The sequence below is a fragment of the Antechinus flavipes genome, chromosome 4, assembly GCF_016432865.1.
Source record: "Antechinus flavipes isolate AdamAnt ecotype Samford, QLD, Australia chromosome 4, AdamAnt_v2, whole genome shotgun sequence".
Lineage (NCBI taxonomy): Eukaryota > Metazoa > Chordata > Mammalia > Dasyuromorphia > Dasyuridae > Antechinus > Antechinus flavipes.
Window position 1 is genome coordinate 287,189,242 of NC_067401.1, and position 27,534 is coordinate 287,216,775.

General features: G+C 35.5%; 1 protein-coding gene across 1 annotated transcript in view; it reads right to left on the bottom strand.

Moving 5' to 3' along the window:
• Nucleotides 1-27,534, bottom strand: part of AK9 (adenylate kinase 9) — a 129,695-nt gene that overhangs the window by 43,638 nt on the left and 58,523 nt on the right. Inside the window, exons 20-28 of the mRNA XM_051996726.1 lie at nt 24,724-24,791; nt 21,252-21,461; nt 15,594-15,653; nt 11,722-11,925; nt 10,116-10,243; nt 8,364-8,576; nt 5,601-5,858; nt 4,523-4,647; nt 2,789-3,008 (exon numbers count right to left, since the gene is read on the bottom strand). Of these exons, the coding sequence (XP_051852686.1) occupies nt 2,789-3,008; nt 4,523-4,647; nt 5,601-5,858; nt 8,364-8,576; nt 10,116-10,243; nt 11,722-11,925; nt 15,594-15,653; nt 21,252-21,461; nt 24,724-24,791 (1,486 nt within the window). The remainder of the gene's footprint in view (nt 1-2,788; nt 3,009-4,522; nt 4,648-5,600; nt 5,859-8,363; nt 8,577-10,115; nt 10,244-11,721; nt 11,926-15,593; nt 15,654-21,251; nt 21,462-24,723; nt 24,792-27,534) is intronic.

Below are 27,534 nucleotides of genomic sequence, written 5' to 3' on the forward strand. Positions count from 1 at the left end.
TATATATATATATACACACACACACATATACACACACATTTATGTATAGACATGCATATACATATGCACACATTGTTTTTCTGGTTCTATTTCAAAACTCATAAATCTTCCTATAGTTCCATGAATTCTTTATATTCATAAATTCTTACCATATTAATAACGTTTAATTATTTACCAGTTTCTTTAGTCACTCTGCCATCAATTAGCCCTTACTTTGTTTCAAATTCTTTTCTAAGTTCTGATATGATTATTAAAAATCATTTTTATTATTTTATTAAAACAAATATTTATTTATTTATTAATTAAATTCAAGGCACTGTGGAGCAAATAAGATTTATATGATTTGTTTTTTGTTTTTAAAAGTCTTACAGTACAGTTACAGAAAGAAGCCATTAATATAAGATTTAACCAACAAGAAGAAAAATAGATTCTCCACACATGGTTAATAATCAAATGAATAGTATATGCAGAAAGTTCAGGAGTGTTAAGGGGATCAGTTTGGGCTAGCATATTTATGGAAGTGAAATGTAAATTGGTTTTCAAAGTAAACTAAGATTTGTACAGGAAGAAAGGATTGGGGAAGATAATCCTTAGTATGGAAATGGTGGTATGGTAATTGGTAATGATATGAATAAATACAAAGTGGTGAAAAAGTCCTTTATGTAAAAGGTGCGTATTGGAATAAAGAATCCATTTAAGAGAGAAATGGGAGATAAAGCACATGGGGGCCATATGGTACAGAGGCCTGAATGCTAAACTGAAATACCTGCCTTATAGTCAATAGGGCACCACTGAAGATTTCTAAGCAGGAAAGTAAAATGATTGAAAGTGCCAATTTAGAAAGAACAATGTGAACTAGAGTAGGAACTGGAAAATGGGAGAGTGACTGGTAACCTATTAGAAAATAAGGTAATTAGAACCTGAATTAATGTGCTGGCAATGAGAATGAAAAAGAGAGGATTTGAAAAGCATCAAGAACTAGCTTCTGGAAGATTTTGCTTCTCTCCCATCGTTCCCCCCATTCCAGTTTCACTACACTCTCAAAGTCTGAAGCAAAAGAAAGGGTCTGGAATTGGTCTCCAGTATTCAACTTCAACTGGATGCCTTGTAGATAACTTAAACTCAGTGTGGCCCATATAAAACTCATAATCCTCCTTTCCTCATCCTGCCTCTCCTACAATTCAACTCTCCCCTCTTCCTCACTTCCCTGTTAGTTCAGGGCATCATCATTTTCCCGCTCCATAGGCTCACAGTTTGGGTGTCATCCATGACTCCTTACTCTCTCCCCCTTTGCTCTCAAGTCTCTTTGGTTCTATCTTTGCATTTATGCTTCTTTTGACACTGCCATCACTGAAGTAAAAGTCCTCAAGTCTCTTCTGGACTATTTCAAAAGTCTTCTCATTCATCTCCTTGCTTCAAGTCTCTTCCCATTCTAGTTCATCCTCCACTTAAATATCAAAATTATTTTTCCTAAAGCACAGATTCCATCTCCTTCCCTATTCAATAAACTCAGGTGATTCCCTTTAAACTCCAGGGTTAAATATAAAATCCTCTATTTGGCCTTTAAAGTAATTCAAAATTTTTATTTCTTCCTATTTTTCTAGTTTTTTAAAACCTTGCTCCCCTTATAAGTGGGGTAACTGGGTTACACAGAGTGTGGGACCTAGAATCAGGAAAAATTTTTTGTGAGTTCAAATCTGGCCCCAGACACTTACTATATGTGTGATCCTGAGCAAGTCACTCAACCCTGTTTGCCTCAATTCCTCATCAACTTGAGAAGGAAATGGCAAATCACTCCAGTGTTTTTGCTAAGAAAATCCCAAATGAGGTCACGAAGAGTCAGACAAGACTGAAATGACTTGAAACAATGGAAGAACAACACCCTCTCTAATTATTCTTTACTCCAGTGATATTGGTCTCCTTGCTATTCCTCAAATAATAGAATCCATCTTACTGTGCAATATGCTAAGAGAATACATTAAAAAAGTATATTGTGGAAACTGAGTGGATGCCCATCAGATGAGGAACGGCTGAATAAGTTATAATATATGAATGTAATGGAATATTATTGTTCTATAAGAAACAATCAGCAGGATGATTTCAGAAAGGATTGGAGAGATTTACATGAACTGATGCTGAGTGAAATGAGTAGAACCAAAAGAACATTGTATACAACAACAAGATTTTGTGGTGATCAATTGTAATGGACTTGGACTCTTTTAAACAATAAATCTATTTTAAACAATAGACTTGTTATGGAGAGAGCCATCTGCATCCAGAGAGAGGACTATAGGGACTTAATGTGGATCAAAGCATAGTATTTTCACCTTTTTTGTTGCTTGCTTGCTTGTTTTTTTCTTTTATTTTTTTTTTCCTTTTTGATCTAAATTTTTCTCGGGCAACATGACAAATTTGGAAATATGTTTAGAAAAACTGCACATGTTTAATTTATATTGCATTACTTGCTGTCTAAGGAGAGGGGGGAGGTGGGAAGGGAGATCGAAAAATATAGAACACAAGGTTTTGCAAGAGTGAATGTTGAAAACTATCTTTGTATGTATTTAAAAAAATAAAAAGCTATTATTAAAAGTATAATGAAAATCAATCAATCAATCAATCAAAAAAGCATTCATGAAACACTTAATTGTGGGTTAGGCACTTTGCCAAGTGATGAAGAGTGTAAAAAAAGAAGGTTAAAAAAACTTTTCCTATCCTCAAGGAGCTTACTTTCTAAATCAATTTATTCTCTTGGAATTTTTACTAGATTTTTCTCTAAAAATATACATACCCTAATTTTTGCCTTTATTTCTTTAATAAATGCATTTCTTGCAGCCTTTTTTTCTTGTTTTTCTTTCCACTTTGCAATAGCTCCAGAAATTAGGCGATCTATAATTTCTTGTTCTTCAACTAAGAGAGCAACAACAGCATCTGGACAAAATCCACGCTCACCCATAAATTGTGCCTCTTCTAGGGTTCGTGGGAATCCATCTAGAATAAAGCCTGTGGAGCTAGATAAGAAAATTCATAATTTGCTTAATTTATTTTAAAAAATATTTTCAACTTTTAAAAGTGAAATTACATTTATAAACAAAAATATAACATATATAATATAAACAAAAAATGACAATTTTGTATAAACATATATACAGAAATATTTTAAAGAGCTTTCCCAGATTATTTTATTTAATTTTTAAAGTATATTTCTGCTTTTGTTTCTTCTAGGTTTTTTGTTATTTATCATTTACCTTTTTTGTTTTTTGTTATTTATTCATTGATTGTTGTCATTTATTTATTTATTATTTTGTTACATTCTTTTGAAAGGGTAAAATTGTGGAAGTTCAAATTATACCCTGCTAATGGTGAGTGAGAATATTGGAAAGAGTTATCCTCATAAAAACAATCAATAAAAACACTAAATAGGAGAAACATGTCTAAAAAAAGATAAAAATCAATTAAAAAAATAAGCAAGGTAATGTAGCTTATTAGTGCAAAAAAAAAAAAAAACAACGTTATAAAGCAACTGAATCAGCTAAAATGCTGACTGCTTTGGAGAAGGATAAAGAGAGCATGTAAAAAATCTGGAGAGTTGTCTACAGGTGAATAAGCAATCCATCAAAATAAATTAAGCAAGAATTAACAATATTAATGAGACAGGTGGCACAGTGGATAGACTGTTGGGCCTGGAATCAGGAAGACTTTTTCCCTCTAGTTCATGTTTTTCCCCTTTCCCCTTTTCCTTTTTCCCTCCTCTCCCATTTCTTCCCTCCCTCCTTCCCTCCCTATCCTTCTCTCTTCTTCTCTCTCCCTCCCTCTTCCTCTCTCCCTTCCTTTCTTTCCATCCCTTCCTTTCCTTCCCTCCCTTTCTCTATCCCTCTTCCTCCCTCCCTTCCTCTCTCCCTCTCTTCTTTTCTCTCTCCTTCCTTCCCTCTTTTTCTCCTTCCCTCCCTTCCTTCCTTTCTTTCCCTCTCTCCCTCCCTCCTTTCCATTTCAAATTCAAATGTGATAAAGGCCTTTAATATCTTTAGTTGTGAGAGCATGTGGAAATTAATTACAAAATTTGATTGCTCAGATAAATTAATCAGTATTATTATATGTCAATTTTATGATGGCATGCTTGCCTGAATTCTAAATAATGAATAGTGCTCTTGAACTTTCCCAGTTACCAATGAAGTGAAGCAAGGTTGTGTGATTGTTCCCCGTTCCTATATTTTTTATTAGCATTGTTTTATTTTTCAGTTGTGACTGACTCTTCATGACTCCATTAGCAGTTTTTTTTTGACAAAGATACTGCAGTCGTTTCCCCTTTCCTTCTGCAGCTCATTTTACAGATGAGAAAATTGAGGCAAATGGGGTTAAGTGACTCTTACAGGATCACAAAGCTAGTGTGTATCTGAGGCTGGATTTGAATTCATGAAGGAGAATCTTTTTGACTTTAGGCCTTGCACTCTGTTCATTATAGCACTTAGCTGTTCCAGAAATAAAATGAAAACATATAAAAGGATACTATTAAAGTCAAAATTACCGTATTGGTTCTTTAAGCCACCAATCGGAAAGATAGAGATCCAATATTTCTGATGGTAATGATTCATTTTCCACAAGGTTTGCTTTAATAGCTTCTTCCTCATCAGTAAACACTAATTCTTTATTCTGAAAACGAATTCAGACAAATGAGAAGAAAATATTAATAAACACACATTAACAAGGAGTATACAAATGATTAAGTAGGTTCTAATTGCTCTCAAACTAATGTCATACTAGGGCTTATGGAAAAAGTTGAAATTTTTGGCTTATTTTGTGCCAATATTCAATATAGCAAAAATAAAGAAAATACTAAAATTAACATTTGTGAAGTTGAAAATTTTGGCTTATTTTGTGCCAAAATTCAACATAGTCAAAATATACGAAATACTAACATTAACAATTGCAAAGCTGTGACTATATTCTTTTCACAAATGGCTGGTGTAATTCATCTTATGATTCAATCTCTTTATAAATATCCCCACTGAAATATTTGTGAGATTTAACTAGCTTCTAAGTTAGTCAGTTTTAAGTCTATGTACATTTGTCTTTACCATTGAAACTGTAAATCTGACAACCATATGCCTGAGATCAATGAAAAACAGGTGATTTAAAATAATATTACTTTTAGTTTTGAAAGAATGATTTGTAATGGCAGTTGACCACATGCAGAAATAGATTATGGGGAACTTTGTAAACTAAAGAAAACAAAATATCATTATTCAGAGATCTTATATAGTCTATGAACAAAAAGGCTGAAATAATATTGCTTGTCCCTTATTCTTTGACAAAAGCAAGGAAGTGATCCCATACTGCTTTGGATAAGTTATTAGTAACTTTTACTTTGTTATGTTCACATCAGTATTTAACATCTACTCTGGCCAGGTCAGTGTGTCTGCCTCAGGGTGTGGGGATAATGGACTGGTGACCATTTTTTTGTGGCATGAAGTTTTTGGTTATATGAAAAATTTTTATAAAGGTGATATTAATGGGCTTTTTTACTCTACTTAAACCAAACAAACCCAGTTATTTGCAAATCACAGACTTGTGGGTTGTCTCCAAACTTTAAATATTACAATTACCAGTTTGTTTTTTTCATTGTCAAGTACGATATTAGCCTGAGTTGCAATTTCTTCCAGTTCTTGTTTTTCAGCTGCTGCTTCTTCAATTTCTTCATCATATTCAGGTCCAACTCTCCTCTCAGTCTTCATCATGATTTTTTCCTGGAGAAATTCTTCAAATTGAATATGGAATATGCCAAATTTTTCAGCTAACCATCGACCACAAACAGTCTTGCCAGATCCATGGGGACCTAAAAGGCATATTCTTAGTGGAGGAGCCTGGCAAAGGATGCAGAGAAAAGGATGGGGGGGGGGGGAAGAATATTAAAATTTTGAAATATGTTCCTAATAACATTTCGTCACAAATTGTTCTCTTTTATATTTATTGGGTGCTGACAATGAACTCTTTGGACCTCTGTCTTAAGAGGAACTTGAAAATAGAACAGTTAAAATATTAAAAATTAAAGCACATAAGAAAAGATGGCTGTAACTGAGCTTAGTTTGACTAAAAAAACCCAGAGGATCTTTTGCCATTCTCCAGATAATATATATTTTCCTACTTCTGTATCTTTTCTCATACTTTTCCCTTCTCATAAAATGCCTTTTTATTTGAGCTCTACCTGTTCAATCTTTATTCATCCTTTAAGACTAAATATCAAATAGTACTTCTGGGGTTTCTTTTTTCTCTTTTTCCATTTGTACTTCTCTAATGACACATAATACATATGTTTGATCCTACAGTTATTTATGTACTGCCTCACTTCTCCTGTACTGTAATTATTTTTAAAGGCAGGAAATGTTATTATAAATCCCATAGTATCTAGCTAAGAGTTTTGCCTATAATAGGCACTCAATAAATATTTATGGACAGAATGAAGGAAAAAAGGAAGGAAGGAAGGAAGGAATAGAGAGAGGAAAGGATGGGAAGATCGAGTATCAATTTAGTAATAGCTTTCAAAGGCATGAAGAGTTATTACACAAAGAATGGTGACCAGCTGTTTGCAATCTCCACTAAAGGAAAAAAAACCCAAATGAAATGTGATAAAACTATTGTATGATCAGTTGTTAGCTATAAGGAATATCCTTAAATTCCTTAAAAAGCAGACATGACAGGAATTTTTCTAGGGTCAAGTTTTTCATCACCAAACCTTTATAGGGATTAACTACAGGATCACATTTTAAATGCTTCAGAAATAAGACACACTTGCCAGAAAAATATTTCCAGAAACTTGAACTATTTGAAATATAGTCATGAATCCAGAAAGGGTAAAGAAACCCAGTGACTCTTGAACAGGTGGGAAAATGAGCTGACAGAAATTCATGTATCTCTTCATGAGAGGTTTGAAATTACTATTAAGCCCTAAGGTCCTCACTCATATGAAATCAATAAAATGAATCTATTTTAGAAACGTGAAGATCCATGAATAGGAAGAAGGATAGGCAGCTCTCAGCAGAGGTTATAGACTGAAAAATTATAAAAGAGCAGAACTAAGGGTCCAGTTAAGGTAAAAAACATCACCAGAGAATGACACAATACTTCAGGAAGATTTTTCATTAAAATGTAAAAAAATGGCATTTATCTGCTAATATCACATAAGTGGAAGATCTCATTCTCTGAGATAAGATGGTAGAATGGTCAATTCATTGTAGATCTAACAATCTATTACAACATTTACCAAACATTTTGTAGAAACCCAAGCTACTTCAGAGAAAACCATTCAAAAAGAAAAGGCAGAAGATCACCAATAAGTACACTTAAAAAAATCAGTTCCGTCTTTTTGAAAGCATTACAATGAGATTTGTAAAGGAAACACAAAACAAAATTCTTGAATTTTTTAAGCCCTTGTGATAAATTGAAACAATCTTTCCAAATACTGGACAACACATACAAAGAGCAAGACAAAAATTGTTGGGAAGCATCTTACAAGGATAGTTGTCTCAGTCAATATAGAAAGAGGGAAGGGGGTGAGAGGGAGAGAGAAGATAGAGAATCAGAAACATGCACACAAAAATGGCATATATGATCCTTACTAAGCAGATTTTTTAACAATATTCTAGTTTGACTATGAAATGAATTAAAAATGATTTTAAAAATCTGGTTTCCATTATTTGACACCATTTGTCAGAGGTACTGAATCATTTAAAAATATTCCATTGCAAGGAGATCACTGAAGTTACTGCTATTCTAATTCATTTAGAACCCCTGTTTCAAGAGTTATTTTTGGAATAAAGCAGTTTACTTAAGCCCTTGATTTAGATTAAGACTGGGGACTGGAGAGACATGTAGATAGTCTAGTATACTGGACAGAAGAATTATGTCTGTCATATAATTTGTGTGAGCCAGGTCTAGTTCCTTCATTTCTTATGTGCTCTATGAGCAGCTATCAGACTAGCAGTAGGAGAAAAGTTGACAACCTGCATTGTTACAGGCAGTTTACTTATTTATTAGTTCCTTATATCAGTAAAATCACAAATCCAGTGATGCTCTCTTAGAGAAAGAGACTGAGAGAGAGAAATAGAGACAGAAGCAGAGAGAGACAAAGAGAGACATACACAGTGAGAAGGAGAAAGAGAGAGACAGAGGATAGAGAATCAGAGGGAGAGACAGAGGAGGGAAAAGGAGAGAAAGAGGGAAGGAGGGAGGAAGAGAAGAAAGAAAGAGGAGGCGGAGGAGAGAGATAGAGAGTTGTTTTGAAGATAAAATGAGTTAACATATGTGAAGCACTTTTAAAAACAAGCATTAGATAAATGCTGCCTATTATTACTATTATTATTATTTTTTACTTTTAATGGTTCTTCATGAGCCACAAAGACTTCAGATTTCTCCAGAAACTTCTCTCTTGCGTCAAGGTTTGAAAAATAGTAAACCTTTTCTCGATATTTAGCTCCATCCTCTGGGGGACCTGGGAATAGCATAAAGTTTTCTTTGAGAGCCACTGGACAAAAGTTCTTTGTATCTCCCAAATGTCTTCTTTTCTCTTTAAGTCTGTCTTCATCCTAGAAAGAAAAAAAGGCGAGAGCCCAAGTGTCACTGGAAGTAGCCAGAGAACATTGCTCAGATTCCCGTGTGTACCCCAAACTCCTCATACCCACCTCAGACAAAAGGACAAATAAAAGGTTTAACTAGAATTGTGAGGTGATTGGAGAATATGCCATTCAGGGATTGATAAAAGGAACTGGGGTTGTTTGGCATTGACCAGAAAAGACTTATTGAGATTGGGAATAGTAGAGCCATTTCCAAGTATCTGAAAGACCGCCATGTCCAAGAGAAATTTGACCTTATTCTGCTTTAATCAATCATTCAACATATTAGTTACTGTGCCAGGAGCTGGGGATATAAATTTGAATAATAAAAAATCCCTATTGTCAAGAGGCTTAATTTCTAATGGGAGAGAAAACGGGATCTATATGCAGAATCCATACCAAGAGAATAAATACAAACCAAATTAAGGTATTTAGGGAGAGAGGGTACCAGCAATTAGATAGAGTAGGAAAGGGTTCATAAAGGTGGTGTTTGAGCTGAATCTTGAAGGAAGAGAGATTCTATAGCATGAGGTGAGGGAGGAGTGCAATTCAGGCAATACAAAATAATTAGTCAACAAGCATTAAATACCAACTCTTACGAAAGCTAGGTGGCTCAGTAGATAGAATGTTGGTCCTAGAATCAGGTAGACCTGAGTTTAAATCTGGCCTCAGATACTGACTAGCTATATGACCCTGGGCAAATCACTTCACCCTGTTTGCCTCAGTTTCCTCACCTGTAAAATGAACTGGAGAAGGAAATGACAAACCATTCGGCCAAGAAAATTCCTATGATGAAGAGTCAGCCACAACTAAACAATTCCTACTCTGTCCCAGGTCCTGTTGTCAGCAAGTGATTATTCACTTGAAAACTTCCAGTAAAAAGAAAATTTTCACTCTCTCCTCAAAGAGTCCATCCCATTTTGGGGTGGTGATGATAATTAGGAAGTTTTCCCTTACAATCAACCCAAATCCATCTGCATATTCTATAGTCTGTATTCTCTGGAGCCAAGCACAATGAAACATATAATCTTTCTCCCTGAGCCCTTTTCTTTTTGAATTTTTTCTATTTCTGAAGGTACCACCATTTTTTTTAGTCTTTCCCGGCTAGTTTATTATCTCAGAATCATATCCAATGATTCCCCCTCTGCTTTCACTTCACATATCCAAACAGTTGCCAAATCTTGCCATTTCTGCCTTAACAACAGTTCTTTCTCATTCCCATTTTTTTCTTTCCACTTACATAGCCCATTTAGCTTAAACCTTCATCTCTTACCTACTGAACTACAGCCTCTCCCCACTCTAGTTCTTCTATATGGAGGCCAAAGTGTTCTACATTTACATAGTATAAGGAATTAGCCATTTGAACAATTTATCTCAAGGAATGAGATCTTTTATATAGTTAATACTAGACAATTCTCAGATTTCCAAATACACCATTAATCATGTGAATCTAGAACGAAACTCAAAGTTTCCTTTAGTAATTAAAAATTAGTCATTTAAAATTATTCCTACATAATCTTCATTTTCTTCTTCTTCAGTTTCTTCTAACTCTTCCTCAGCTTCTGTCTCTGCTTGAAAGTCGTCTGTTTCTTCATCAAAATCTTCTAAACTCATTTCCCATCCAATATATTTGAAAGGTCCTAGAAAGAGGAAGAAACAACCACCAGTTAATCTTCTCAAAAATAAAAGCTTTTCCTTTAGAATATACATAAATATACATACAACAATCCTGGGAGGTAAGTGATATTATTATTCCCATTTTACAGATGAAGAAACTGAGTTAGGAATAAATATTATTGTTGTTTATCCTTTGTTCTTGAAGGGGACTATGACATCAGGGAGGAGATGTTGGGACATGCAAGTGAATTGGAATTAAGTGAGGGAGGACTGTGCAAGGTCACCTGCCTCATTTTCCCCTCCAGAGCCATTGGGGTCCAGTGGCCAGATATAGATCAAGACAACTAGAGATGACTCTGGATGAAATGAGAGACTTAAGCTTTTTAAGCTATGCCCTTCAAAGGGCATTGAGCATTGAGTATCTGAGGCTGATGCGTTCCTGATTCTTTCTATCCATTGTGTTACCTAGGTATCTCTTTTTCTGTCTTCACAACCTGATGCTCTCCCTTCCGGTTCTGTCATATTTCACTCCCCAACATGTACTCTTCAATCCATTGTCACAGGTCTCCTGACTGTTTCATGAACAAAGTATTCTATCTCTTGACCTTTGGCATTCTCTCTGGCAGTCCCCTATACCAGGAATTCTTTCCCTCCTTTACTCATTATAGATTCCTCCAATTTTCTTTAAGTCCCAACTAAAATCTCACCTCCTACAGAAAATCTTCCCCAAGCCCTCTTAATTCTATTATTCTCCCTCTATAAATTATTTCCTATTTAGCTTGTTTTGTATCTATTTGTGTTTGTGCCATTTCCTTCCCATCATCCCCTAAACTCTTGAGGGCAGGGACTGTCTTTTGCTTCTTTTTTGTATCTCTAGCACTTAACACAGCGCCTAGCATACAGTAAGATCTTCTTAAATTACCTGAATTGAACTATCCCTTTAATAAAGTGTCTGATCCAGGAGAGAAGAAGATTTATCTGATTACAAGTTTGCCTTGTCCCAATAGTGAACAGATTGCCCTGTAGACAAAAGGGCTCATGACAAACATTTGTGGAATATGTGAATCTTTTAAAAATTCTTTTTTTAAAATTTAATTTTTATTTAATAATTACTTTATATTGACACTCGTTTCTGTTCCGATTTTTTTTTCCCTCCCTCCCTCCACCCCCTCCCCTAGATGGCAAGCAGTCCTTTATATGTTGGATATGTTGCAGTATATCCTAGATACAATATATGTTTGCAGAACTGAACAGTTCTCTTGTTGCAGAGGGAGAATTGGATTCAGAAGGCATAAATAACCTGGGAAGAAAAACAAAAATGCAGATAGTTCACATTCGTTTCCCAGTGTTCTTTCTTTGGGTGTAGCTGCTTTCTTTTAAAAATTCTTAAAATTTCATGGGACACATATTATTCCTTTTGCAATATCAATATTTATATATACACATATATGTGAATATATCTATATCTATCTATTTATCTAGGTAACATTACAATACTTACTCTCCATAGTGTCAACCACTTGCTGAAGTAGTTCCTCTGGAGTTTTTCCTCCAATCTCTAAATTTAAGATCTGAACCAAAGGTGACTCAACAACCAATAACTCTAAGACTTTCCAAATATTTATGAAACCTTTAACTTCTTCTTTAAATGGCTCCATTTCTGGGACTTCAGGGTAACCATCTTCTGGATATTCAGGCAATATTCCTGAGTGGAAAAAAAGACAAAACTAAAATTTTTTGGACACTTTAATAGAATTATTTTCATTTCTTTAAACAATGACAACTCAAATCCTTATATATGCCATGATCCAGCAGATTGGATCTGTTTTTAATTCTTCTATTTCCTGCCGGGCCCCCAAGTACTGAATACTTTGCCTCTTCACCTCCATCTGTACATTTCCCAGGCTTTTTTCAAGTCTCAGGGCAAATCTCACCTTTTTTCCCCCCTCAATGCCCTCTGCTACTAGTGCCTTCCCCCGTTAGATTCTCTTTCATTTAATACTTTAAGGATATACTATTTTGGCCTTTCTTTGTGTCCCCAGGATTTAGTACTGTGTTTGGCACAGAATAAGAGATAAACAAATGCTTGCTGATTGACTGCTGGACAGCGTAATTGTTGTAACCCCAGTCACAAAGCCAACTGATATGGGAACTCTCTCCTTCTTGGTAGAAATGAATTTCTTTCCCTGAATGAGGTGGCAAGAGAGCCCCAGCCTTTTGTGTCATTGACACTTTCTTCAAGTTTGAACTTGCTTTGGGCAAATCTGGCTTCCATCTTTGAGAAAGAAGATGGAAGAGGCCAACCTCATTTCAGGTTGTTGGAGGAAAAGACTTTGGGAAGACATGAGAAGAATGACCATCTTCATCATGTCCCTATCCTCAGCTTGCTATAGTAGACTTCAGAGAGTTTTCCTTTAGGTAAGTTCTAGGACTCTCAAGGTTATATCAGTTAGAACTTTAGGAAGGTAGAGATGAATACAAATTCTTCTAGGATAAAATTCTGAAGAGAAACCTTTGGAAGTCAGATAATGAAGGATTTTTATTGGGGGCAAGAAAAAATTTCCGTGGACCTATTGCCAGTAAGCCTATGGTGAGAAGGCAATAGTAGGTTAGTTGTTCAAGGAAAGGATTCATTTGAAAAGCTAGAGAATTGTTCAGTGAACCAGCCAGTAGACATTAACAATTTACAATGTACTAGATATTGTGCTAAGCAATGAGTATACAAAGGGGGAAAAAAGCAAACAACAATAACTCCCCACAATTGTCCTTGCCTTCAAGAACACATTCTAAAAGGGGATACAACATATAAATAACTATTTATGGAAAAGATATAAGCAGAGTTTATGAAAGGTAATTGCAGAGTGAAGGTATTAGCAGGAGTAATTTCCCAGTAGGTTGAACTAAGTCTTGAAAGAAACTAGGAAAGTTAAGAAGCAGATGTAAGGAAGGAGAACATTCCAGGAATGGGTGCACTGAAATTTTTTTCTATGCAAAACCCTGGAGGCAAGAGATGGAGTGTTGTTAATTAGGAACAGTGAACAGACCAATGTAGTCAGGTCATAAAGTGTGTGAAGTGGGAGTAAAATGGGAGAAGATGGAAAAAGAAGTGATGCTGTTTGAGTTATTTAGATTCCTGGTGGTCTAGAGATTAGTGGCTATAAGAGAGTTTGTGGTGTTTTTCTTCTTTAAAATATATAAAAATAATAGTTCTCTCTAGGGGAAGAAGGTTTCTCGAGGAGATTTTTTGGAGGCAGCCTTAGTATCAGTTCAGATCAATAATTACCCCAAATGCAGCCAGCTGGTAAAAATACAAATGTTTATTCTTCTTCCAAGTCTTGTCTCTTTCCTTGGGCCCGGATAGCTAGATTCTTAGAGGCCTATCTCTCTGCTTGGTTCCAAGAGCTCCCTCCGAATGTCTCCAAATCCAAAGGTTAGTCCTTCAGCCCAGCCAGCCAAGTGGAAAATGGAATAGATCTCTCTTGCCTCGGAGAAAGGGCTTCTGGCGAACTCTGCTGAAATCTGTCCGAGAGCCTCTATCTGTTTCTTTTATACGAGAGAGAGGAATTGTGGGATACGAGAGAGAGGGATTGTAGGTTTTCTTCTGGCCCTAAGAGCTTCAAGAGAGGTATGAATTCACAAAGTTACACAGTTAACTTTGTGAATCTCCCATACTTGTGAACTCCAATGAGTAAAGGCGTGAACACAAGCATTGTATCAATTAGTTCTACTTAGTACCTTGTTTCAGATTCTGGCCCAAAACATCTTCTTGTAAGATCAGATCAATAATCTATCAGCTCTAATGAGTTAGCAGTTTGTAAGATTCCAACAAGAGTTATTAAGAATTTTAGGCCGCAGGGGCTGGGATAAGCCCAAATCTCCTATTGGAATTCAAAGGGATGCTTTTTGACTAGGATTTATAATTGAATCAAAGGCTCTGGCATCCTGGAAAGACAACTTGTCTGGGGAGGATATACCTCAGACAGGAGGGGCTGGGAATCTGAAAAGAATCACAGATCAATAGGAAATATACTTTCTTAAAGGGACCCCAACCCGCTTCAGAAGGAAATGCTTTGCTTGGAACAAATCTGGCAGTGCCTCCTAATCTGGATTTAGTAAAAGTTGTTATTCATCCTTTATTCTTGAAGAGGACCAGTCACATCAGGAGGGTGATGACTTGACTTGCAAGTGAATTGGATTTAAGTGAGGAAGGCTGCACAAAGTCATCAAGCCCCCTCTCTTCTCCAGAGTCATTTAGAGTCCAGTGGCAAGACATGGGTCAGAACGACTCGCAATGGCCCCAGATGTAGTGGGAAACCTTGGCGTTTTTACACCAAGGTCTTTCTAAGATCTCAATTTGTCTGAGGCAACAGCCATTCAATGACTAAAGAATAAGCAAGAATTGAGGCAAAAAATGGCCTAGCTTGAATCAATCTGGCAAGGAGAGACTCTGGGTTTCTGGCCAGAACAGAGAAACAATTGTGATTTCTAGAAGCCTTTCCAAATCAGATCTACACCAGCCAGAAACCTAGAATTTGCTATGGCATCCAATTCAGATAGGATGAAATAAGTTGACTCCAAGGCAGGGATAAGGAAAGAAGGATTGGCTGAGATTAAGAGAGAGGAAAATAAGAATGAGCAATGCCCAGTTTCTGAAATGTTTTCATATAGAACCAGGTTTAATTACTAAGATTCAGGAGTTTTTCTTTTGTCTATTGTTTTCAACCTCACCTTCTTTTCCCAACTACCACCTCCACAACCACAAAAGATAAAAAACAAAGATGATGGTAATGGTGACATCAGGTTGTGTGGGTGATTTCTAAGAAGCAGGGCAAAAGATAAGGTTTGGGAAAACCTATGTCCTTTCCTGTAGATAAAACTGTGTGGCAGAAATTCTGGCTTCCAAGAGGAAGAATGCATTAAGAAACCTACAGTGGAGCTTACAGGAAAAGCTAAGTCTTAGAGTTTGCTAGTAAAAAAAAAAAAGTTAGAGCCATGGTACACTATGCATGTGTTGCTGTTACTTCATAATAGCTTGTCCCCAGGCAGAATTTCCTGGGAAGATTCATGTCTATATTGATAATTTATTCTCCTTTATATAAATATAGTTTTAAAAATATTGAAATATTTTTTCAGTTAGCAAAATTGGGAGTAGGAGGACAAAATAAATAAAACATTTTTATGGAAATGAAATATACACAATTGATTTTCAAAACACTTTTGTGGGTGTGCATATGTATAGAGGAGATAGTTCTAAAAATGATGCATCATATGGTATTAGGGAAATAAACTAAAAGACAGGTAATAATCTAATATCTAATAATAATCTATGCTTCTTTGTAAGAAAAAAGAATATAGTGTGACATTTGATCTAACCTTTTAATGGATCAATCTCTTCTTGTACTGTCAAGGATTCTTTTAAAGCAGCAGCAGCAGCTGTTAAAAGAAAACATTTGTTAATGCTTTGTATTTCTTTCTTTTTTTTTTTTAAATAACTTTTTATTGATAGAACGCATGCCAGGGTAATTTTTTACAGCATTATCCCTTGCATTCACTTCTATTCTGATTTTTCCCCTCCCTCCCTCCACCCCTTCCCCCAGATGGCAAGCAGTCCTTTACATGTTGAATAGGTTACAGTATATCCTAGATACAATATATGTGTGCAGAACCGAACAGTTTTCTTTTTGCACAGGGAGAATTGAATTCAGAAGGTATAAATAACCCGGGAAGAAAAACAAAAATGCAAGCAGTTTATATTCATTTCCCAGTGTTCTTTCTCTGGGTGTAGCTTCTTCTGTCCATCTTTGATCAATTAAAGCTCTCTTTATCGAAGAGATCCACTTCCATCAGAATACATCCTCAAACAGTATCGTTGTTGAGGTATATAATGATCTCCTGGTTCTGCTCATTTCACTTCGCATCAGTTCATGTAAGTCTCTCCAAGCCTCTCTGTATTCATCCTGCTGGTCATTCCTTACAGAACAATAATATTCCATAACATTCATATACCACAATTTACTCAACCATTCTCCAATTGATGGACATCCTTTCATTTTCCAGCTTCTAGCCACTACAAACAGGGCTGAATGCTTTGTATTTCAATAATAACAGCAATCTTAATTGTTTCATAACCATTACTGAAAAGTACAGCATGACTACCTGGTTGCTATCTTGTCCATGTCCAGTTCAGGAGGAATGACTTTATTAGTGATTGTTCTAGCCCTGTTTGGATTTCTTCCTCTGAAGACTGCCTCTTCATGTCCTTAGTCCATTTATTGATTGTGGGATTTTATAATAAATCTTATTTATTTAAGTCCTGTGCTTGGGTTTTCACCTCTTCCCCTCTCTTCAGCAGATGCTGGCTTACCACATAATCATTCATTTGGAAAGGATTTTTTTGCTGCCAAGTATAGTTAGGATGGAAGGAACTGAGTCTTTTCTCATTTTAAAACTCCTAGAAGGAGCCCATATCCAAGTTGCTTCAGTGAGTAGTGCCATTTTGATGACGATTTCTTAGCCTGTTTAATAGGATGCAGGAATTTGACAGAAAAACAAATGATACCCATTATCTAAACACAAAAATAGAACTGGTCCTAGCGTAGTGCTGTTTTTCTGTTGTTTATTCATTTTCAATTGTGTCGTTTTCCATGATACCATTTGGGGCTTTCTTGCCAAAAATAATAATGGTTTGCCTTTTCCTTCTTCAGCTCATTTTACAGATGAGTAAACTGAGGCAAACAGGATAAGATGATCAGTCCAGGAGTCATACAGCAATAAATATCTGAGACCAGATTTTAACTCAGGACTTTTTAATTCCAGGGCTGGCACTAAGTCCACTATACCACCTACCTGCCCCATCTATAAGAGGAATGAGGTATAAAAAGACATGTTAGGTGCTTAATAAATGCTTGTTAACTAGAAAGTAATCTCTTTGAGGTCAGAGGCTGTTAATTTTTTTTTTTAATACTCTGCATCTAGCATAGTGTTTCACACAAAATAGTCTATTGAATTGAAAAAAATGCTGTATGAATTCAAAGTGAGACATAGTACTTTTGACTAGAATAATTGGTGAAAACTTGATGGAAGAATGTATTTGTGATAATAAGAAGAAACAATATTTTAAACAATGGGTTTTATCTGTATTTCTCAGAGTATATTTAGACCCCCCCACCTAATTTCATTCAGATTCTGGGCATCTGACTTAATTTTAGTTTAGGGAAACAGATGCTATGACGATTGTTATGATAATCACTTTTGTACAAATGTTGTGAGAGCATGGCATAATAATAATAGCCAATAGTAATATGATGCTTTATGATTTACAAAACACTTTATGTATATTTTGTCATTTGATTCTCCCAAGAAGCCTGTGAAATGAAAATGCTATGATTGTGCCTCTCTATTCCTAGTAATAAATTTCCCAGAAAAAAGAACCAATTTTTATTAAATTTAATTCTCCAGTTAATCTTATGGCAAGGCCCTTTTTTTTTCTTTATTTATTCAAGCTGAGTTGAAATACTGATGACATCAGTTAAAATCCACTTTCTTAAAATTCTCAAGATCAGTTTGCACAGATGCTTTATATACACAAGTGAAAAAAAAATCAGACTCCAATAAAATGTACATGAAAGAATAATTTCAAGGTCCCTAAAGGTTTGACTGACTTCATGTGCTTAGGAATGTGTGTGACTAATAGCCAGATAAAAGTTTGTAACAAGTTGCTTTTCTCTGACCTCTGCTTGGTCTTCTGCCTTGTAATCTGATTATTCTTATTCAGCTTTGGTGACTCTTCTTAGTTCTTCACTCCTGAGTTCTGGCTTGGGACCTGGCTATGCTCTCTGGCCAAGCTGATGATCTGTTGCATTATTTCCCTCACTGACCTAATGGGTGGAACCCATCAGTCTGCAGCTTGCTTTTGGATCGTGGTTCTCCAGAACTTCTTGCAGTTAGAGAATCCGCTAAGAACTTGCTGTCCAGATGGAGGCCTCTGCTGACCTCTGCCGGCTATGATGAAAGCTTCAAGAGTTGAATCGTATTCCCAGTCATATCAATCACAAATTAAGGGATAATAGCCGCTACAAACTATAGGCAAGTGAACTTGCTTTTGATTTTTGTAGAGTCTAAAACAAGTCATCATGGAAATTGTTTGTGAAGATTTAGACAAAGAAAGCAGGAATCACTAAAAATTAATGTGGCTTCTTTATGTACAAGTTATGTCAGATTAACTTTATTTTTTTTTATAACAGGGTAACCAGATTAGTAAATCAGGGGATATTGTAGATGTCATACAATTAGATTTCAACTAAATGTTAGTTAAAGTGTCCTGTACTATTCTTATTGACAAGGAGACAAGGAGAAATGTGGGTTGGATGATCATATGATTACATGGATTATAATGAGTTGAATAACCAGCTCCAAAGAATAATCATCAACAGGCCATGTCACCTTGAACAAAGATCTATAATGGAGAATCTTCATCATCTTTCCTTGGCCTGTGTTGTTCAATAGATATTTATCAGTGGCTTGGTTGAAACCATACAAAGTATGCTTGTCAAATTTATTTCGTTCAGTTGTTTTTCTACTATGTTTGACTCTTTTTGACCCATTTGAGGTTTTCTTAGCAAAGGTACTAGAATGGTTTGTCATTTTGTTATTTTATAGTTGAGGAAACTGAGGGAAATCCAACATATTGGATAACAGAGTCAGGAATCAAAAAATATGCTTGACTGAGAATAATGGTAGGCTGCATCTAATGAGAAGAAATGTAATATAGATATATGTAAAGTTTTAAATATGGGGTTCAAAGACCAGCTTTATGAATACAGGGTGAGGGAGGTATAATAAAATAGCATGGCTTTTTTTAAAAGTACAATTCAAGGTCAACATGAGCCAGCAGAGTGCTATGGCAATTCAGTCAGTCAGTTAATAAGTATTTATTCAGCACCTACTATGTGACAAGCACTGCTATACCAACCTAAAGATGGAAAGGATTGGTAGGGATTGTAAGCTAAGAACTCACTGAACATACTGGCCATTGTCATGTTTTGTTGTAAGTCTGTGGGGTTAATTCCAAGGGCAAGAGAGGTGATCAGGTTCTTTTGCTCATTCTGGATACTTAGCAGCAAATATTTTCCAAGTGAACAAAGATAGCAAGCATTAGCTCCATGACACAAAAAGGTAAAAAGCACAACTCCTGTATATTTGGGGGATATGTATGGAAGATTGTGAATAGTTGTAGGGGATGAGTTATAGCTAGCTGGATCTTCGATGAGTATTAAGTTCAAGAAGGGCAAATCCTATAAAGGTTCTTTTGGAAGTTGCTTCCAGATGATCAACATGTTTGTTAACAAGCCTTCTCCATACTCATAAAAGTATCACTATCCATGAAAGAATCACAGGATGGGTTTTAACAATGATACAAAATGAGGCTGAATTGTTCTTGCTGACATCAAGAAAAGACTCTGATTTCACATTTTGGTCTCAGTCTGACTCTTGAGATATTCTTGAAAATTTAAGAGCATTAATTGTCGTGGATACATTTATAAGCTCATATCTGTCAAAATCGATTTTTTGGCACTTGTGATTGATTTTTATTTAACTTTTCTTTTTGAGGTAATTGGGGTTAAGTGACTTGCCCAGGGTGACACAGCTAGCAAGTATCTGAGACTGGATTTTGAACTCAGGTTCTCCTGACTCCAGGGTCAGCATACTACCCCTTGTGCCAACTAGTTATCCCCTTAAGAGTGGTTTTTCAGGCAATTTGACCTGCACATTTTCAAGACCTTCAGTAGCCTTCCTTTGAAATAGCTTCCTACTGTCTAGGAGAAACCAATCATGGGCTAGTTCTCATTTTGAAGCCAGATGATTGATGATTAGTGATATCAATGGGTGCCCAGTCCTGATCCTCAGAATTTCCTCTCCCCAAAGGAGAGGAAAAAAGGAGGAGATGATGGCTCAGAGACAAGAATCTCCTCAAAACTGCACATCTAGCTAAGGAATGTGGAGCAAAAAAAACCTCCTCTTCTCTGTTGTTCCTTATTTGTCTTCTGCAAAAACTCCATTCTATCTGACTGATTTTGATAGAAGACATCCTGTCTCCTTATCTGGATGAAAAGACATCCTAGTTCCTCTTTATCTCTCTTTTATAATTTATAGCCTTGTAGGCTATTAGCCTGCTAAGCCCCAAATTTTCAGTATATAAAACTCTCCCCAAACTATTTCTAATTTGCTAGACTCCCTTTAGAGACTAGCCTGTCAACTATGGAATAAATAAATTATTTTGTGACTTTAAGAGAATCTGTTTGAATTCTTTCAAACTAGGAACCATGCTTTTCATATACTTCAATCATTAGGAGATGATAGTTATCTCAGGATGAGTAGTCTACCCAGTTTGCATTCTAATAAATTCCCTGAGAAGCCACTGCTATGTTAAAATGAAAGAGTAGAGATTTTTCAGAATTTACAAAAAAAACCAAAACCCTATGAAACTTTTAGCATGCATACTTTTAAGGTTACATGCGGGAATGCTTCAAGGAGATCACTAGGTGATGCAGAGAATAGAGCAGTGGGCTTTGAATTCAAATTTGACCTCAAACATTTATGTGCTGTGTGACTCTAGGTAAGTCACTTAATCCTATTTCCTTCAGTTTTTTATCTATAAAATAAGCTGGAGAAGGAAATGGCAAACTATATGCAGACCACTAACTTCTAAGATTCCTTTTCTCTAAACATGTAGCAGTTGCCAAAAGGGCAACCAAACAAATGAAACAAATAGAATGGTAATTTATCTTACTGATTTCTTTAAAACTGATTATCTTTTGGCTGTGTTCCCCCATCTCTCTTCCCCTTTCAGTGTTCAGGACAACTCTGGGAAAATCCTCTTCATAAGAACTCAGAAGAAAGACAGATTAGTTGTGTAGCTGTCCCTAGGTCTTTATGGGATCCAACAGTAAGTCTAGTTTAAGAGACTTGGATTGGAAAGAATCAGATAAAATGTGGGTATAGGTACCGAAAACATATTAGATATAATCTAACCTAAATCAGCTTCAGCTTCAACCTCATGTTCTGCTGTCATTTCAGATTCCTCCCCTTCCATTCCTGGTTGCTCTGATTCCAGGGTCAGCTCGGGTGACTCAGTTGGTTCAGCTTCCATTTCGGTCACCTCGTGCTCGGGCTCCTGTTCGTGCTCTGGCTCGATCTCGGGCTCGGGCTCAGGCTCAGGCTCAGGCTCTTCAGGTATAAATCCTAGTTTAAGATTATTTAGAGGGAAAAAAAAAGGAGGGGAAAGGGTTATACTCGAGTAATTCTGTGTCTTGTTCAAATTAATCCACTTCTGAATTTGTGGGAAAAGGATTCTGGACATTTTCATTTTATTTGTATGTAGATTTTAAGAAAGATGGTGGAAGTGATAGTGACAACATGACTTTATCCATGTTCTTCCTTTAATTCACATTAATTTGAGGATTCTGAGCCTGTCATTTCATTAAGTGACATGGAACTGTTGGGGTGCATTAGGAGGAAACAGTTCTGGATTTTGTGATTTAAAACAAAGACCTTGGACCAAATTATAGAATCTTAAATTTCCATAAATCACACACAGTGCATACATAAGTATATACATGTTATATATACAGGTACATGTGTATGTACACATGCATATATTATATACACACGCATATATGTATGTATGCATATATACACACAGTAGATACAAAGGCATACATGTGCATGCATGTGCATATATACACATACATGCACAGTGTATATATACATACAATGCACACATATATACATATGCATATGTATATATATATTATATATGTACATGATATTTTCCCTCTCCCCTCCTTCTTTTAGAACAGTTATTAAACTTTTCCACTTGCTACCTCTTTTTGCCTTAGAAATTTTTACACAACCCCGGTTATGTAGGCATATAAAATAGGTATACAAATCACACATTTACTAATAACCAATCATAATTTCACAACTCTTACATTCAGTTACGAGACTCCATATGGAGTTGCAAATCACAGTTTAAGAAGTGGGATTATATAGAACATGAACAGGCAATGACGACAGTGAATGGAAAATAGTGGATATTGCTGGATGAAAAGTATGTCAAAAATAATTAAATAAAACTTATTTTGGATTTGTTCCTTTTGTAAAACAAAAGCATGGAAAAATTGTAGTAAAGTACATAGAAATTAGGGCTGACCTCAGAGCTAGGGACCTCAGAGTAAGGAAGGAAAGGGAAGGAAAGGGTAACAAGATCAATAAATCACCTACTTTGTGCCAGGTATTTTATAAATATTCCCTCATTTAATCCTCACAAGGACCCTGTGAAGAAAATGCTAATAATTATCCTCCTTTTATAGTTGAGGAAATTTGAAACCAAGATTAAATGACTTGTCTGGGATCACATGGCTAGGAATTATCTAAGGCCAAATTTGATTCAGTCTTCCTGACTCCGGGCCCAGTGTTCTATCCACTGTACCACCAGTTGCCACTAACAGCCATCTAGTATAATATCTACCTGATCTCCAACATGAAACTTTTCAGAAGACACCACCTAATAGATTTTCCTCTTTTGCTTTCCTTCCCAGATTTTCAATAAATTTCACATAGTATTGTGAATGGTAACAAAAAACAGCAACTACCAATAATTTTCTGAGGTCATACAACAAAAATTTTAAATATTTGCTTTTATTTAATATTTTGCTAAATGCTTTGTTTTTCATTATCAAAGATATGACAATGGTAGAGGTCAACATGTGATACATATACGGACATTGTTCATAAGCTCATAGATTTTAGAGTTTAAAAGACCCATAGATATCATTTAATCTGACTATCTTAAATATAAAGAAAGAGAGCAGAGAATTTCAGTGGTTTGTTTAAGGTTATTGGCCAACAAGTAGCTAAGTGAGATCTAATGAATAGTACCCAGGTCTCCTTTTCATTCCATAAGTATGTGGAATTATGAGTTGGTAATGGAGAATTGGTCTTATTGTGACTAGTTTTTTTTTTTTTTTTAAATTCTGTCTGCCCTATTTAACAGATCCCTTTTCCTAACTCAAGTACAAAGATGGACAATATTTCACTTCAGACTAATGCAAATCCAATCTCATCTTTTTTTTCTTTTACTTTTTTATTATAGCAATTTATTTTTCCAAATACACATAAAGATAGTTTTCAACACTTACTTTTACAAAACCTCCCCAAGATAGCAAGCAATCTGCCAATCCAATCTTAATGGCATGCTATTACCTTCTCCATTTGAGCTCATCACATATCTGGCTCATGTTTTTCTTGTGGAAAGAAGGTAATAAAATAGTTCTGTCTAAAATAATTTGACTTCCCAAGTGGCTCAGTATTAGAAGGGGACCTTAAATTTACCTCTCAGCTTGGGTGACAGGTTCCCTTTGAATAAAAGAAAATAAAGGCAGTGATTTGCTAGTTTATCTGATGTCAGATGATGGAAAATTGACTCTAACATCTATGTTTACAAAATCCAGCTGGGATGGTGATCCGTGGTTGTAATTCTTGCTACTGAGGAGTCTGAGCTTGTGCTCAAGAGTTCTGAGATCCTAGTGTCCCCAAGAAGTTTGATACCTATAAGGTGAGTTCCTGACAGAAGGACCAATAGGCTGTCTAAGGAGAGATGAATGGAGTAGATCAAAGCTTCCTTGCCCATTAGCAATAAGGTTGGAGTTGTAAGAGGCCACTTTGTTTCCAGCCTGGGCAAGATAGGAAGACGCCATTAAAAAAAAAAGAAAACAAGATAAAACAAAACCCCATATATTATAGATTTAAAGCTAGAAAGGACCTTAAGGGTTATACAATATAACTCCTTTTCTCTACCTCAGTTTATTCATCTGTAAAATGGGGTTTATACTAGTCACTTTCTCCTAGGGTTTATGAGGATCAACCAAGATAATTTTTATAAAGTACTTAATTAATACAGTTCCTGATATATGGTAGTTGATAAAAAAATTCTAGTTATTATTATTAGTGTTATTTAAGACACATGATCTACGGGTTCCATAACTAGTAATGGCGAAAGAGATCTTTTAAATCTTTTAATATTTCTGGCAGAGTATAGCTTCTGATCAAACTTGCTTTACTCTGTCTTTATTCCAAAAGTCCTACTATTTATATTGAGAAAAGAATCATAAATTATGTTTGTAATACACTGTATGTACATTATCTCCTTACCTAAAAGCATCTTCCTGTACTTGTAGGTAGTACAAATATTATCAGCCCTATTTTATTAATAAATAAGTTCACAAGTCAGAGAAGTGAAGGGATTTTTACAGGTCACATAAGTACTAAGCATAAGAGCCAGGATTTAAACTTTATTGGATACAGTGTTTGAAATGTCTTTAGGTAACAAGTATAAATAAATGCAATGTGAACCACACATGTTGATACTAATCACAGGTCTCTTTTATTTCTTTTTAATTATATGAAATGACAATAAATCATTATCTTAAATAAGTCTACTTGCCTTCAGTTTTCTCACTATCTTTTTTCCTATTATCATCTTCAAATGTAACTGTTGGTTCATCTGATCTTCTGAAATGAGAATTTTCCAAAATGAACATTTTTGCATTTTCATGACTTCAAACTTCTGCATTTTGAGAAAATTTGACATCCTCCCCATCCTGATAATACTTGCTATTAATTTCTTTACTTTTTATTCCTTTATGTGGCTTGTACCCAAGATTATTTCAACTTCAGCATTTAATTATGTCCTATAATGGAACCAGTAAATTTTTTGTTCTATTGGAAGTAGTATCATCACTTTAAGCTCTAAAGAAATTTTTGGAGTTTGAATGATATACACAGGGTGTGAACATTTACCCTAAATTTATGAATTCGTAATGTGATCAAACATACAGGGATCTCTTTGGAATAGAGAGCACAGCAGATTTTCCTTACAGAATGAGGGAGAGTCTCAGCTGGATTACTTGGGGAGCAAAAAGAAAGAAAAGATGTAAGGTGAGCCTTGATCTGCAAGACTGGCTCAGGGGCTGGGAGATATAATCCACAGTTTCCCTCTCTCCTGTCTTCTCTTCCAATCTTATTTTGTGAGTTCATCTTCTAAGTGGAGAAAGCTGTGATCCTGGGCTCGCTATTGAGCTCACAGGGAATGAGAGCATACAAACCAAGTGTGATATAGCATGGAGTCCACTCATTCTGGAAAATCATTCAGAACTGTATCCCCAAAGTTATGAAAATGTGCATATTTATTGGCTCAGCATTACCTCTACAATGCATATATAGGACAAAAAAATTAAAGAAAGAAGAAAAGGACCCATGTGAACAAAAACATTTATAGCAGTTCTTCTTTGGAGTGGCAAAAAAATACAGATTAAGATGGTATCAATCAGTTGGGGAATGGGTAAATAAATTACGCTATGTGAATGTGATATTATAGTATCATAAAACTGATGAAAATAACAGCACAAACGGCACTAATGGAAGAAACCAAAATCTTGTTGGAAGGCAGATTGTTGGTGGGCACACCATGACATAAGTAGTAGCTCAAATTCAGTCTCCCAATGGAAAGTAGTTCCATCTTTCATCTATTTTCTCCTCACCTCAGCCCCATCCCAAGATAAGGGTGGTTTGCGCCTACAGGCCTTGGGCAAACAATTATCTTATTCCTGTGTTAATGATAGCATCCTATGGTATTTTGCAGCCATGAAAATATGAAATATCAAGTTATCTTTAAAAGATGTGAATGTGGATGTGTTTTTATCCCCATAATCAGTGTTAATCTAATCTTCTGAAGCCTAACACTGGAAAAATAGCTTGATTGATGCAAGTTATGAGTTCTGTATGATATGTAACAATTTTGATGAAAGTGAGAGTATTTTTCTCTAATTTTCCCTGAAATGTTTTCTTCTTTTCTGGATCAAACTGGATTTAAAATCCATAGAAATCTGGGAGAGGCTCTGCATTTTTGCACCACAGTCAGGGCTGGTGAGGTAGAAACAATTCAAACAGATTTTCAATGTGAGTATGTATTCCTTGGAAACTGGCATATGTTAAAAATTAAGGCTTGGTTTTTAAAATTTTATTTTGTTGATTGCCAGATTTAAGAACGTGATGGAGAAAATGTTAGCAAAGCAAATTAAATTTAAAAGTGTTGGACACACTTTTGAGGGGAAGAGCTGGTTGTTAAACATTTAGGGCCTATGCACCTTTCTTTTTTTTTTTTCCTCCCCAAGCAATTGGGGTTAAGTGATTTGCCCAGGGTCAGACAGCTAGTAAATATTAAGTGTCTGAGGCTGAATTTGAACTTCAGGGCCAGTGCTCTATCTACTTTGCCATCTAGCTGTCCCCTGCATCTTTCTTTATAGCATGAAAAGGGTGGAAGATGACTGCAGAGGAATTAGAGGCAGAGTATGCAACATGTTGCCAACATGTTGAATATTTCTTGATTTCTTTATTTCAACTCATATTATTAGACTACAAACAGAACTTTGTTTCTCCTCAGTAAGATAGAACTAAACCTTGCTGGAAACTGAGTGAGTATATCATGAGCTAAAATATTAATTATCTGATGTCTCCTTAATGTTGTTGATTGAACCAGTGGATTATTCTATCATTATATATCTATATCTATCTATAAAACCCTATAAAGTAGTTGTTTCTATTTGTGTAATTGTTATTTTCCCTTTTCCTCTGCAAAGTCTTATTTTCCCTCCAGATCCTCTATAGTCCGTAAGACTCATATAACACCATCCTGTAATAGGTGTAATACTGCTCCCCAAATGAAAAAAAATTGGGATTTTAAGGTGAATAAACACCTTAGAACCCTTTCAGGCATCCAACCTCATAGTACAATGTCAATGACTGGGACTTGGCCTCTAGCCCAAAGGGAAACATATGGGGCTATTAGACAAATAGCCTATCCTTAATCATCATATCTTCATTGTCTAAGTAACTCATAATAATACTAGAGATCAAAGTTAAAGTTGATAGGGCATTTCATAGCTTTCATTCAGCAGGCATAGCTTTTGAGAACCTAGGATAATTTTCATGCAAAGATGAACTATCAGAAGATATGCGTGTATTCATAATATACATATATACCTACACATTTACATATATTCATATTATACATACATACACATACATATATAATACATATTATACATAATATATATGAATCCTTCCTTTCTACTTTCTTTTTAAATTATAGATTTTGGTTTGCAATGTTATTTTAGGGATAGCTAAAGTAGTTCTAAAAAAAAAAATCCAATTTACTGTTTCTCATGCTAAGAATTTCTTGAGGGTTGGTTGTTGA